Source organism: Lissotriton vulgaris, chromosome 9 (assembly GCF_964263255.1).
Source record: "Lissotriton vulgaris chromosome 9, aLisVul1.2, whole genome shotgun sequence".
Lineage (NCBI taxonomy): Eukaryota > Metazoa > Chordata > Amphibia > Caudata > Salamandridae > Lissotriton > Lissotriton vulgaris.
The window spans coordinates 124,329,694-124,343,029 of NC_141697.1; the positions used below are offsets into that span (position 1 = coordinate 124,329,694).

Below are 13,336 nucleotides of genomic sequence, written 5' to 3' on the forward strand. Positions count from 1 at the left end.
CCTGGGCTTGAAGATTGATTCTGGTCTGTCGATGTCTAGCCAGGTATTGGCAGTGGTGGGTATCTGCATGGGCCTACTTAGGCAATTACGGAAACTTGTTCCCCTCCTCTCCACCTCTGTCCTACAATCAATTGTTTCAGCTACAGTAATCTCCCGGCTGGACTATGGGAATGCCCTTTATTTAGGCATCCCACAGAAGCTACTGAGGAGACTTCAGGTTCAATCAATCAATCAATCATAACATTTGTATAGCGCGCTACTCACCCGGAGGGTCTCAAGGCGCTTGGGGTAGGGGGGGTTCGCTACTGCTCGAACAGCCAGGTCTTGAGTTGCTTCCTGAAGGAGAGGTGGTCTTGGGTCGGACGGAGGCGGATGGGGAGGGAGTTCCAGGTTTTGGAAGCCAGGTATGAGAAGGATCTTCCTCCCGTGGTGGCTCTTCGGATGTGTGGAACGGTGGCGAGGGCGTGGCTGGTTGATCTTAGCTGGCAGGTGGGAGTGTAGAAGGTCAGGCGGTTGTTGAGGTACCTGGGTCCCAGGTCGTGGAGGGCCTTGTGTGCGTGGGTGAGGAGTCGGAACGTGATTCTTTTTGCTGACGGGAAGCCAGTGCAGGTCTCTCAGGTGTCCGGAGATGTGGCTGTGTCGGGGGGATGTCCAGGATGAGTCGTGCGGAGGCGTTCTGGATGCGTTGGAGTCTTTTCTGCAGTTTGGCTGTGGTTCCGGCGTAGAGGGTGTTTCCGTAGTCCAGTCGGCTGGTGACGAGTGCCTGAGTGACCGTCTTCCTGGTTTCGGTAGGAATCCATCGGAAGATCTTTCTGAGTATGCGTAGGATGTTGAAACATGACCTTGAGACGGCGTTGACTTGTCTGGTCATTGAGAGGGAGGAGTCCAGGATGAAGCCCAGGTTGCGTGCGTGGTCTGTTGGTTTGGGTGCGCTGCCCAGGGCGGGGGGCCACCAGGAGTCGTCCGATGCAGAGGGTGATGGTCCCAGGATGAGGACTTCCGTCTTGTCTGAATTCAGTTTCAGGCGGCTGTTCTTCATCCACTCGGCTACGTCTTTCATCCCTTCGTGTAGGTTGGTTCTGGCGGTGGCGGGGTCGTTGGTGAGGGAGAGGATCAGCTGGGTGTCGTCGGCGTAGGAGATGATGTTGAGGTTGTGTTGGCGTGCAATGGCCGCGAGGGGGCTCATGTAGATGTTGAAGAGGGTGGGGCTGAGAGATGATCCTTGTGGTACGCCGCAGATGACTTCGGTGGCCTTGGATCTGAACGGGGGGAGGCGGACTCTCTGGGTTCTGCCGGCGAGGAAGGAGATGATCCACTCGAGTGCCTTCTCTTGGATTCCGGTGTTGTTGAGGCGCTGCACTAGGGTGCGGTGGCAGACAGTGTCGAACGCTGCGGAGAGGTCCAGGAGGATGAGGGCCGCTGTTTCCCCGTTGTCGAGCAGGGCACGGATGTCATCAGTGGCTGCGATGAGGGCGGTCTCGGTGCTGTGGTTGGTTCGGAAACCGGATTGCGAGTGGTCGAGGGATCCATTCGTCTCGAGGAAGGCGGCAAGCTGTCTGTTGACGATCTTCTCGATGACTTTGGCAGGAAAAGGGAGGAGCGAGATGGAGCGGTAGTTTTTGAGGTCGGTGGGGTCCGCTGATGGTTTCTTCAGTAGGGCGCTTAGTTCGGCATGTTTCCAGCTCTCCGGGAAGGTGGCGGTGTTGAAGGAGCAGTTGATGATGTCCCGGAGATGGGGTGCGATGACGGAGTCGGCCTTGTTGAAGACGTGGTGGGGGCATGGGTCGGTTGGTGATCCGGAGTGGATGGTATTCATAGTGCGGATGGTGTCTTCGGTGCTGACCGGGGTCCAGGCGCGGAGGGTGGTGGTGGGGGGCGTCGGTTCGGTGGTAGGGTGCGTGGGCTGTGTGCTGAAGCTGTTGTGTATGTCTGCGATCTTGCTGTGAAAGAACCAGGCGAGTGAGTTGCAGAGGTCTTGCGATGGACCGATGATGTTGTTGTTTCCGGCGCTGGGGTTGGAGAGCTCTTTGACGATGCTGTTGTGGGCGTTGTTGTCTAGTCGTTCCTTGAATGCTGTCTTCTTGGTGGTGTGGATCAGCTGGTGGTGGTTGCGGGTGGCGCGCTTGAGGGCGGTCATGTTGTCTGTAGTCGGGTCTTTGCGCCAGGCTTTCTAGAGGGTGCGGCAGTTCTTCTTGGAGCCCTTGAGTTCGTCGATGAACCAGGGGGCTTTCTTGCTGCCGGGTCTGCTGGGAGGGGTCTTCAGTGGGGCGTGGTCATCAGCGCAGATGGTGATCCACTGTGTGAGGTTGTTGGCTGCTTGGCTGGGGTCCGTTGAGCTGGCGGGAGGGTCCTGGCTCAGGGTTGTGGTGAGCTGGTCGGTGGTGATCTTGTTCTAGCTCCTGCGGGGGACCTGTTGCGGGTGGTGGTGGGTCGTGGTCCTACGGAAGCTGAAGTGGACGCAGCTGTGGTCTGTCCAGTGAAGTCCGGTGGAGTGGCTGAAGGAGATGTACTTGCTGGAGGAGAAGACTGGGTCAGGCGTGTGTCCGGCATAGTGGGTGGGGGTGTTCACCAGTTGCTTGAGTCCGAGGTTGGCGAGGTTGTCCAGCAGGGTGGTGGTGTTGATGTCGTTGTTGTTCTCCAAGTGGAAGTTGAGGTCCCCTAGGAGGATGTAGTTGGCGGAGGGGAGGGCGTGCGGGCTGATGAAGTCTGCGATGTCTTCGCTGAATTGTGTGCGTGGTCCCGGGGGTCTGTAGATGAGGGTGCCTCTGAGTGTGGTCTTGTGGTCGGTGTGTATCTGGAAGTGCAGGTGTTCGGCGGCTGTGAGGGTGTCGTCGGAGTTGGTCGTGATGCGGATGGTGTTCTTGTGTATGATGGCGATGCCTCCTACGGTCTGGTTGATGCGGTTCCTCCGGGTGATCTTGTATCCGTCCGGGATGGCGATGGCGATGTCGGGCGCTGAGGAGGCGTTCATCCAGGTTTCCGCGAGGAAGGCGACGTCTGAAGATGTGGTGTCGAGGAGGTTCCAGAGCTCCACGCCGTGTCTGTGGACGGAGCGGGTGTTGAGCACGATGCATTTCAGGTGGTTGTTGCTGGTGCTCGGCTTGGCGGGTGTAGTGCAGGTCTGGAGGCAGGTGAACTTGCAGGCTTGGCAGGTGAAGGGTCCGTGGGTGCGTCTCGGGGTGGCTCGGTAGCAACGGGGGGTCCGGCCGGTGTTGAGTGCGTTGAGGGTGGCGGCGTCGTAAGTCCGGCAGGTGGGCTGGCATCTGCGGGGACCAGGAGTTCTGGCGCTGGGCGCGGTCAAGGCGCGGACGGGCGTAGACGGGCTTGCCTTTGGCGCACAATCGGCGCTGCGCGTACGCGTGCACTCCGCCATAAATGGCCAAGTGGGAGGGAGGAGCAGCTGGGAGGCGGGAGTGGGGCGGCCAATGGGAGGGATACAGAAAAGAAAGGGGCGGGCCGCAGGGGAGCAGCGGCGGGGAGCGGGGAGAGGGAGGGAACGCGGCTGGGCACAACAAGAGGGACAGAAATACGCAGCAACAGAGGCAACGACGAAAAAACGGGGGCAAAATACACAGTAACTCAACAGAGGAAAATACGAAAGGCGCAACAGAGGCAAACACGCAACAGAGGCAAATATGAAAACACGAAACAGAGGCAAAAAACAAACGTTCAGGGAACAGGAGCACAGCTGCAGGCAGCGGCGGCACTCGGCGGGATCGGGGGCAGCCTGGGCTCACTCACGGGGAGTGTGCGCGGTGCGTGGGGTGACCGGCCCAGAGGGCCAGAGGTTGTACAAAATGATGCAGCCAGGTTAATTTTTAGCCTCCCTAGGCGCACGCGAGCCACCCCCCTGCTTCATAAACTGCACTGGCTGCCTATTGAACAGCGGGTGCACTTTGAGAGTCTGTGTATAGCCCAAAAGGCCTTACATGGAGATGTGCCGAAATATATAAAAGACAGAGTACAAAAGTACGTGCCGGGACGGGCTCTGCGGTCTTCAGAGACCTGCAGATTAGCCTCCTCCAGATACAACCTTAAGACAAAAGGGGGCAGAGCATTCAAGGTCCTCCTGCCACGGATCTGGAATGATCTACCAGAGTCCTTGCGCAAGGAATCAGCCCTGCTCCCCTTTAGAAAGCTGCTAAAAACCCACCTGTTTAGAGAAACACTGACATCTGTGTAATTCTCCGCACTGCAGTTATGCAGTGCCCTGCTCCTTCTCTGAAGCGCTTAGAGACCAGTGGTAATTTGCGCTATATAAAAATAAAATAACATAACATAACATCCTGTGATGCTGGGCAAATCACGTAGTCTGCGCTATATAAATCTACAAACGTATATGTTTATATACAGTTTACATGCAAAGATGGCATGATATACGATTGCAAATACTATTCATGACATTTACAAAAAGTGAATTAGCCCACAGAAAAGTATTTACTCACGCATAACATTGCCCTACTTAGTGTAATATTTTAAATATGTAAATGTCCTCTCAAGAAGTAGAAGTTTCAGGATGGGATGCACAGGAAAGTTTGAAACACCTCAATATTCAGAAGTTTGCGGAATTTCCAGCTTTGAACAGTACCCATTTCAACACTGGAAAAAGACAGAGATTTACTCCTGTTAATCGCATGAGTTAACTTGCTTCAGCAGTGATAATGGGCGGCAACAACTAACAAAAATAAAGAAGGTGGGAGTAAGGGTTTTCGCAACAGGGAAAAAAATGTTTCCCAATGGAGAAATATTAACAATGGATTTGCACTAAAGAAAATGCACCTTCTCACGTGCTATTGTCCATTATGTGCGATTCTAATAGCAGTACTGCCGTCACATAAAAGTAAACACTTGCAATAAAATGTATGGAATTGGCAAAAGTGTTTATGCATCACATCTATCAGAAATGCTACATTTATGAGCACAGCAGAAAGAAGAGTCCACCACTATGTCTTTGAGAAATCTAGATTCAAATGAACAAAAGTGATCTTTTGATTTGATCCTGCATCACTGCAGGTGTGTAACACACATAGGTGGACTCAACAACCTGAACCCCACACCCTGATACCTCACACAACCTCGTTTTAATTAAAACTGAGGGACACAACACTAGCAGCATGCTTGAAACTACTTGTACTTAAAGATGAAGTGTGCCAGAAGCTGTCAGACATCTTCTGATGGTAGAAGGTGAAAGCGTTCTTCATCTGGACCAAAACACTCAAAATGAAAGAATCCCAAGACTTAGGAACATTGTGAACAATTTATTATTTCTATGATTTTATGGTTTCAGCAGTGGAAAATGGAAACATGGTAACTAACCTTGAAAGTGTTCTAAACACTACTGGATCTACATGTGTCTAGGTGAAATGAATATTGCATGCTATACAATAAATAAGATTAACACTATTTTGTTCTTGTCGTTTTTTGTTGGGAAGAAGAGTGTAAGCGACAATTGCATTTACCGTATTGGAGGCACTCCTACTTTAGAGCAGCAATTAGGGATAACATCATCCATCAATTTAGTGCAAAACAAAGCAATTTCCAGGTCCAAGTTAAATAAATGGTACATATATACATTCATACAAATAGGCTCAAATCAAGCGGATAATTACAGCACACCCTCCTTTACAGGCTCTGCAATAAGGCATCCTCTCATAGAGGGCTGTTGTGCTTCTACATCAACACCTAGAAATCCTGCTTGCTTTATTATGGCTCCCGATCATAATAATGAGGACGTTGCTTTTGTACATAGCATTACTATTTTAGTTTGCTTCATTGTTGGAACCTATTAGCCCTATTTAGTATCTATCAAATAAAATCACAGTATTCATCGCAATGGCTGCCTCTAAAGTAGGACCCTGGTGCACTGTATTGCTACTATCTTCTGAAAGTGACTCGCAACAGGATACACATCCTTCATTTGCCCAAACTGAACAGCTCTTCCATTGGTGGAAGGGAGAGGTGACTTGGCTCTGACGTGAATGTGCACAGATGTTGCAGATTTATGCTGCAGTTACCAAAGATACTGCGCATGTGGTTATTCACATCTGGGAAAGCTTTGCTTCCTTCGACGTTCATCGACTTAGACAAAATCACCAGCTCTATTTATACCGCAGTCCATCAATGGCTGTTGTAAGACTTTCTTATCCCAGTGGGGTTTTCAGTATTGGAAGTAAATAATTATTTCATAACACTCATTTTATAATTGCATGCATACCTTTAACTTAGTCCCAAATATGTTATTATGAGTGCAATCTACGGGACTGTGTTATAACATTCCTTACAATTTTCAAACAAATTCCTATCTCTTAAGAACAGCTTTCTGAAGAGGATGTGCTGTACTTAATGTCAACATTGTTGTGATGGGAACAAACAATTACTGATTCTGTGAAACACTGACACATACTGAGCTGTCTGGCACTGTGGGTCAACTGACAAAGAATGCCACCAACTTGACCTTAGATCCAAAAGGACCCCTTTGAGGCATTGGCCCTCAGTCATTTAAAGATTTGCCTTTCATGAAGAAACTCCTTCAACTGCATCGACTTAGGCGTATCCAGTGTTTTCGGTAGTTACAAATTTCCGCTGAGAAGGACAACTCTAGCTTGCACCATCCATGCAAACGTTCCATTGCAGATAACTGAAAACTGTTGAGGCAAGTTCTGTCGTAGGATGGGGAGACCTGAGATGTAGTCGCTTGGCCACTTTGCCAGGATTTGGTTTCAGAGTGGTACGCATCCACAAGCATAAAAGGCTGAAAGGAAACTCTTCCAAGCATCCTTACCAAGAATTGTAAGTAACATTTATAAATCCAGCAGACGATCAGCACCATTACATTAGGTGGTGTAGATACGGCAACCCTGCAGAAGAGGAGGGCATGGATCCATAGTAGGATTAGAGGACCTTCCTGGAAGCATTTCAAAGTATGCTCTTGAGTTGCGAAAACAGTCCTACTTCAATTCAAATGCAATGTCTTTCTTAGAAGTAGAGTCCTGTGGGAGGTATTGCTTAAAAGCACCGCAAATGTCTAATGGAGAACGCCAGTCATTAAAAGTTATGGTTGTTATAGGATATTAAGCCCATCCACTAGTTTTTTTTGCACATTAGTATGTTCTATTTGCTGTTTTTCAGAATGCAGATAAAACATTGTTTTTTCCAGTATAAGTTAGACAACTGCTACAAAATCAGCAAGTAGCAAACAACACTTTCCTTGCAGCCATAAATATTAATAAAAAACAAATATTTATTTCTTCATGCGTACCCATATTGATAAAATATCATACATAAAGAAAGTCAAGGAAGCTAGAATCCTCTGGCTTCCAGCAGGTCATGCTTCTCCAAGTGGCATCTTCAGTTAGTTTTGACATGGCCATTGGCCATGGAATATGTTGACACTGCCCGGGATCCTGGCTCTGCATGTTCATCAAACCTCAATCGTAGAGTATTCCTGATGACCAGCTGTTCCATTAAAAAAGCTGCACAAAACCAGGGGACCGCATACTCCAAAGTAATGAGACCCATGAAGTCAAAATCAAACTGGGAATAGTCCCATGGGCAGGCGTTGAACTGTCTCAAGATGAGGCCTGTGGTGAATTCCCATATGTACGTCCACAGGGTGTAGATCAGGCAGCGGACTAAAATGTTGCATTTATCTTTCAAATAAAGGTACATGTTCTCCACTATTAGGATGGAGGTGCCATAGATGAAGAGGGCCCAAACACTTGTGACCCCTGGAAACTTCCAGTTGTAATTTACCACAAAATCCCAGGCAGCAGTAAACATGACCTCGCAGAAGTAGCCATGGATTGCATAAAGGTACCAACGAGAAAGAGCAGTCAACGGTTCTGCCATCGCCATTTCTTTTCAAAATCCAGAGCACCAGTGCTGAAATGAAAAAATATACATATAAATGTGAGTAAGATTTTATTACACAAAGTGGACTTTAAGAACATTATAAAATCGTTGTCTGTTGGATGTAAAAGTAAAGAAATAGTAAAGGTTGGGTAAAACACATAGGCTTGTTGAAATGTATGTAGGGTAATTCAAGCTCACGTGAACATTGGGGGTAAATAATATTAAATATTTAGGGCCTGATTAAGCTTTTGGTGGACAGAGTAATCTCCATTGGCCTGTTGGAGGAATTAAGGTTCGCCAGTTATCTCCCATGCCTAGGGAGAATTAGACAGTTTTCACTGCCCCTTATGGTTTACTGGTGGTGACGGACATTGAAAACTGGCCTGTATGTCCGCCCATCTAAATGATGTGGGTGGACATAGAGGCCAGCCTCTGATGGCTGTTACTCAGTTGGACCATCAGAGGAGTGTACCCGTGGTGGAGAAGGAATAGTCTCTGCCATGCTTAAACCTATGGTCCACCTACATTTAAATTCAGCGGGCGGACCATTATCTTGGCAGTACAGTGTATTCTCCCGCCAGGTTTTAAATCAGCCCCTTAATCTTAATCACTTGGGCTGAACTTCCGTAATACTTCCATACTATTCTGAAGCATTAATTCCTGAATGCTACTCAGCCTGTCAGTGGGTCGCCCACAATTTTAAGAATTCGGACCCACGACCACTCCAACCGACCACGCTAGGAACCTAGGCCTCATCCTGGACACCAATCTCATCATGAAGTCCCAGATCAACACTATCACCTCTTAATGCTTCCACATTCACAGCATGTTCCGTAAAATATTCAAGTGGCGTCCACTGGACACCAGATATACCATCACACAGGCTCTAGTCACAAGCAGATTATGCTATGGCAACACACTCTATGCCGGCATGCCGACCCATCTTCGTCACAGACTTCAAACCATCCAAAATGCTTCTGCCAGACCTGTCCTCCGTCTTCCATGCCAATCCCACACAACACCATTCCTCAGAGAGCTCCACTGACCTCCCATCGAAAAGTGCTGCCAGTTCAAATCGCTCACTCACGCTTTCAAGTCACTACTTTATAAATCCACCTTACATTACATCACATATGAGGTACACATAACTAATACAATTTATTTACTTACCTGAGCCTACATCACCCCGTTTAAACTACACATGTTCCCTACAACTTCAAGTGATTGTCTTAGATATGGTGCGTCAAAGCGATATTTTACGATACTGAAAGGTCGAATCCGTCAATAAGCGAATTCTGAGTTGGCAGAATGGGTTGGACTATTAAGTGCAATTACTGAACCAAAAGATGGTTTATTAAGGTTTATACCAAAGACCTAAAGCAACTAAGATGGTATGTCGATTCACCACTGGGACTCACTGGAAGTCGCCAATATGTATATTCAGTTAAACTATTTGGTGGCTAGTACCAGCTTCTTAAATATGTGATGGCATTGATCCATCCATTAGGTATCCTCTCACATGAGTACCCAATTCATACACTATGGTGTGTTGGGATACTAACCCTGATCTTAACCTTGATCGTAACAGGATGCTAACATCATGGCCACCTTAGATTTCACGTTTTAAAACCCCACTATCATGTCTAACATACCTGCTCGTGAAGTTTGGAACTTTAAGTGTCTCAGGATGACATACACAGGTTTAAATACTATGCACTACTGCGTCCTATATGTCTTAGCAGAAACCTTAACAAACGCGAAATATGTCAGTAACCATTGTGCCCATTAAGTAATGGGCACACGGTTCCACTGACGTGTATAGTGCTTTATTTATGTTATCATCTATGTAATGCCTCCTCACTGTGTGATTCTCTGTGTGAACAAGACAGCTTGCCTGTGGAAACGCATATCGGAGCTAATTAAGCCTGCCTGCGTTACTTTCCAAATCTGCGTCTTTCTTGAGAGAACTTTGATTGGATTAAATAATTCGCTGGGAGACCTGTCCTGCGCGACGCACCACCTGTCTACAGGCCACGACTCCAGCAACAAAGGTCTTTCTGTGGAGTATATATATATATATATATAGTTCCGGAAGAGGAAAGTTGAAATATTTAGAAGTGCTCAGGGAGACTCCCCTCACACGACATGCAGTAGAAAATCTGAGGGTCTCAGCCTCTGGGGAGAAGGTTCTAGAGGATGCTGGCACCTGGTAGCTGGAGTTTGGACTATATCTAAGGAATTGGACGAGATATTAAAGTGACAAGTTTTTTCCTATTGATTGCTATGTTACAATACTTCCTATGGAATTGTTTTGCTATGCTATTGTTATATTATGGATATATATATATATATATATATATATATATATATATATATATATATATATATATATATATATATATATATATATATATATTTTCACTGAAAAAAACATAGGTTTCAGGGGCGTTACAGTTAGTTACACATTTCACTTGTACAAAACCAGTGAAATTCCCTATTAGAGTTAGTTCAGCTAACTATAACTCGCGTGCCAGCAAAACACAGCAGATGACGTCACATAGTCCATCACTCATGACATGCTCAGTGACACAATCATGACATCACTGATGACATCTCAAGTGACTTCACTGATGACATCATCCAGTGAATGTGTGTGTTTTTTTTAAATTAAATTTGTTTTATATATGTATATCTCAAGGTCGATGGAAGAAAAAATGGGTATATAAGTGTCTAAATGGATGATATTTTTGTAAAATTGATTGTATAACTTACTGATTAAGTGTATCTTAGTCGGCAGAGCGGAGCTGGCGATTGGGGGTGTAGAAGGTGAGTCGCTTATTGAGGTATGCTGGTCCTGCGTTGTGGAGTGCTTTGTGTGCGTGGGTGAGGAGCTTGAAGTAGATCCTCTTGTTGACTGGAAGCCAGTGCAGGTCTCCCAGGTGGGGTGTAATGTGGCTGCGTCGAGGGATGTCGAGGATCAGGTGTGCCGAGGCGTTTTGGATGCCTTGTAGTCGTTTCAGGAGTTTGGCCGGGGCTCCTGCGTAGAGGGCGTTTCCATAGTCCAACCTGCTGCTGACGAGGGCCTGGGTGACTGTTCTTCTTGTTTCGGTGGGGATCCACCTGTAGATTTTGCAGAGCATGTGGAAGGTGTTGAAGCAGGAAGATGAGACAGCGTTGAATTGCTTTGTCATGGAGAGAGTGGATCGAGAATGACCCCCAGGTTGCGTGCGTGGTCGGTGGGCGTCGGTGCTGCTCCCAGTGCGGTCGGCCATCAGGAGTCGTCCAAGGGGGTGGCGCCGAGGATGAGGATTTCTGTCTTGTCCAAGGGCTTCAGGCAGCTGTTCTTCATCCACTTGGCAACGGCTTTCATTCCTTCGTGGAGGTTGGTTTTGGCGGTGATGGGGCCCTTGGTGAGGGAGAGAATAAGTTGGGTGTCATCGGAGTAGGAGATGATGTTGAGGTCATGCAGTCGGGCGACGTGGGCGAGCGGTGCCATGTAGATGTTGAAGAATGTCAGGCTGAGGGATGAGCCTTGGGGCACGCCGCAGATGATCTCGGTGGCTTCGGAGTGGAAAGGGGGGAGGCGGACTCTCTGGGTTCAGCCGGAGAGAAAGGAGGTGTTCCAGTCCAGAGCCCTGTCTCAGATTCCAGCGTCGTGGAGGCGTGTGCGTAGGATGCAGTGGCAGATGGTGCATAGATCCATGAATCAGTGACTCACTGTTTGTATGTGTTGAAGACAGCCTGTGTGCAGGACTGTATGGGTGGATGAGTGTGAGTATGGGTGTGTTAGTGAGTGAATGACTGTCTCAATAGTGTCTTTATGAGTAACTACATATGTTTTAAACTAGTATATGTGAGTATTGATGTATATAAGTGAGTATATGTGAGAGTGAGAGATTGGAAGAGTTCCTGTATCAATAAGTATGTGTTTCTATAAGTGATTGATTAAGAGAGTAAGTATGTGTAAGTTTCTGTAGAAGTAAGTGTGGTGGTGTGTGTATAACTGTATATACAAGTAAATGGATGTTTGATACTTTGTTTGCATGTGTGACTATGTGTGTGACTAATTATGGATGAGTGGTGGTGTGTAACAGGATGTATAGGTGTATGAGTACATATGATGTATGAGTGACTATATAGGACTGTTGGTGAATGAGTGGATGTGTGTGTGTAGATCTTTGAATTACTGAATGGGTGTGTTGTAACTGGTATTGGTATGTCCATTTTTTTGAAAATGTTAATTTGTATTTTTGAGTGTGTGTATCAAAGGTTATATTAGGGTGAGAGGAGGTCTGCCACTCTGTCACAAGGATAATGTCATCAGTGATGTCATTTGAGATGTAATGAGTGATGTCATGAGTGATGTCACTGACCATGTCATGAGTGATGTAATATATGACATCCTCAGCAGTGCATTGCAGGCGCGAAAGTTATAGTTAGCTGAACTAACTATAACTGGCAATTTTACTGGTTTTCTACTAGTGAAATGTCCAACTAACTATAACGCCCCTGAAACCTATGGTTTTTTCAGTGATTTTCTAAAGTTTTTTAAATGCTCATTTCTATCTTTAACGTACCTGAAACCTATGGTTTTTTCAGTGAATTTCAAAGGTTTTTTTAAATGCTAATTTCGAACTATAACGTGCCTGAAACCTATGGTTTTTAAGTGAATTTCTAAGGTTTTTTAAATGCTAGTTTCTAACTATGCCTACAGAGGTAGGACATGTGAAGAAGAAAAAACGCATAGAAAGAAGCAAAAGAAATGCAGAAAGAAGCAACAGAAGTCCTCAAAGATGAAGAAAAGTGCAGGAAGAAGCAAGACGTGCAGAAAGAACAAACAGAGTAGCAGAAAGAGGCCTTGTTGCAAAATCATCCTGTGCCCTCAACTTTTTCAGACGGGTACTGGTGGTAACTGACTGACTAACCAGGCCTAGAGCCAGTGCTATGATAAAAGACACTTAGAATACAATGAAATCACCTACATATATTAGGGAACACTATGCGTTGGGGAACCCCCGGGGTTAGCATGACCTCCTCTGTAAGGCCCTAGTACATAATAGGGCAGGGGTCTTAAAACTCCTCTAAGTCAGAGGTGCAGAAAGGCCCCACCCCCTCCCTTCACCTCTGTGCAAAAGCGCCCTGTGGTGCGTTTTAAGTTGGGTGATTAAGTCCCCTTGAATCCTGAGGGTCCTTGGGGTCCAACTAGCCCACCCGGTACCTCCAGTAAGCGTCACAGAGCTGCATCGCAGTGGTGTAAAAAGGGGCGTGGCCTGGACCACTTCTCTGCAACGCAGGCGTCTGGCGCTCTTTGGAGGTAGCTGATGGGCTAGTTGACCGCCAGGGGCCCTCAGGATTGAAAGGGAATTAATTCCCCAACTTAAAATGCGCCACTGGGCGTGTTTACACACATGTCACCTCAGGCCCCGCCCCCTTCCTTCACCACTGTGCAAATGTACCCCGTGGTGCGTTTTAAGTTGGGGGATTA

At 47.1% G+C, this 13,336-nt stretch overlaps 1 protein-coding gene across 3 annotated transcripts in view; it reads right to left on the minus strand.

Annotated features, from left to right (window-relative positions):
- Positions 1-5,243: 5,243 nt before the first annotated feature.
- TMEM229B (transmembrane protein 229B) overlaps positions 5,244-13,336 on the minus strand; it is a 537,771-nt gene continuing 529,678 nt past the window's right edge. For all 3 annotated transcript variants that reach the window (XM_086937158.1, XM_086937159.1, XM_086937160.1), the window contains one exon: positions 5,244-7,881. In XM_086937158.1, coding sequence (XP_086793284.1) covers positions 7,348-7,854 — 507 coding nt within the window. In that variant the 5' untranslated portion in view covers positions 7,855-7,881 and the 3' untranslated portion in view covers positions 5,244-7,347. The remainder of the gene's footprint in view (positions 7,882-13,336) is intronic.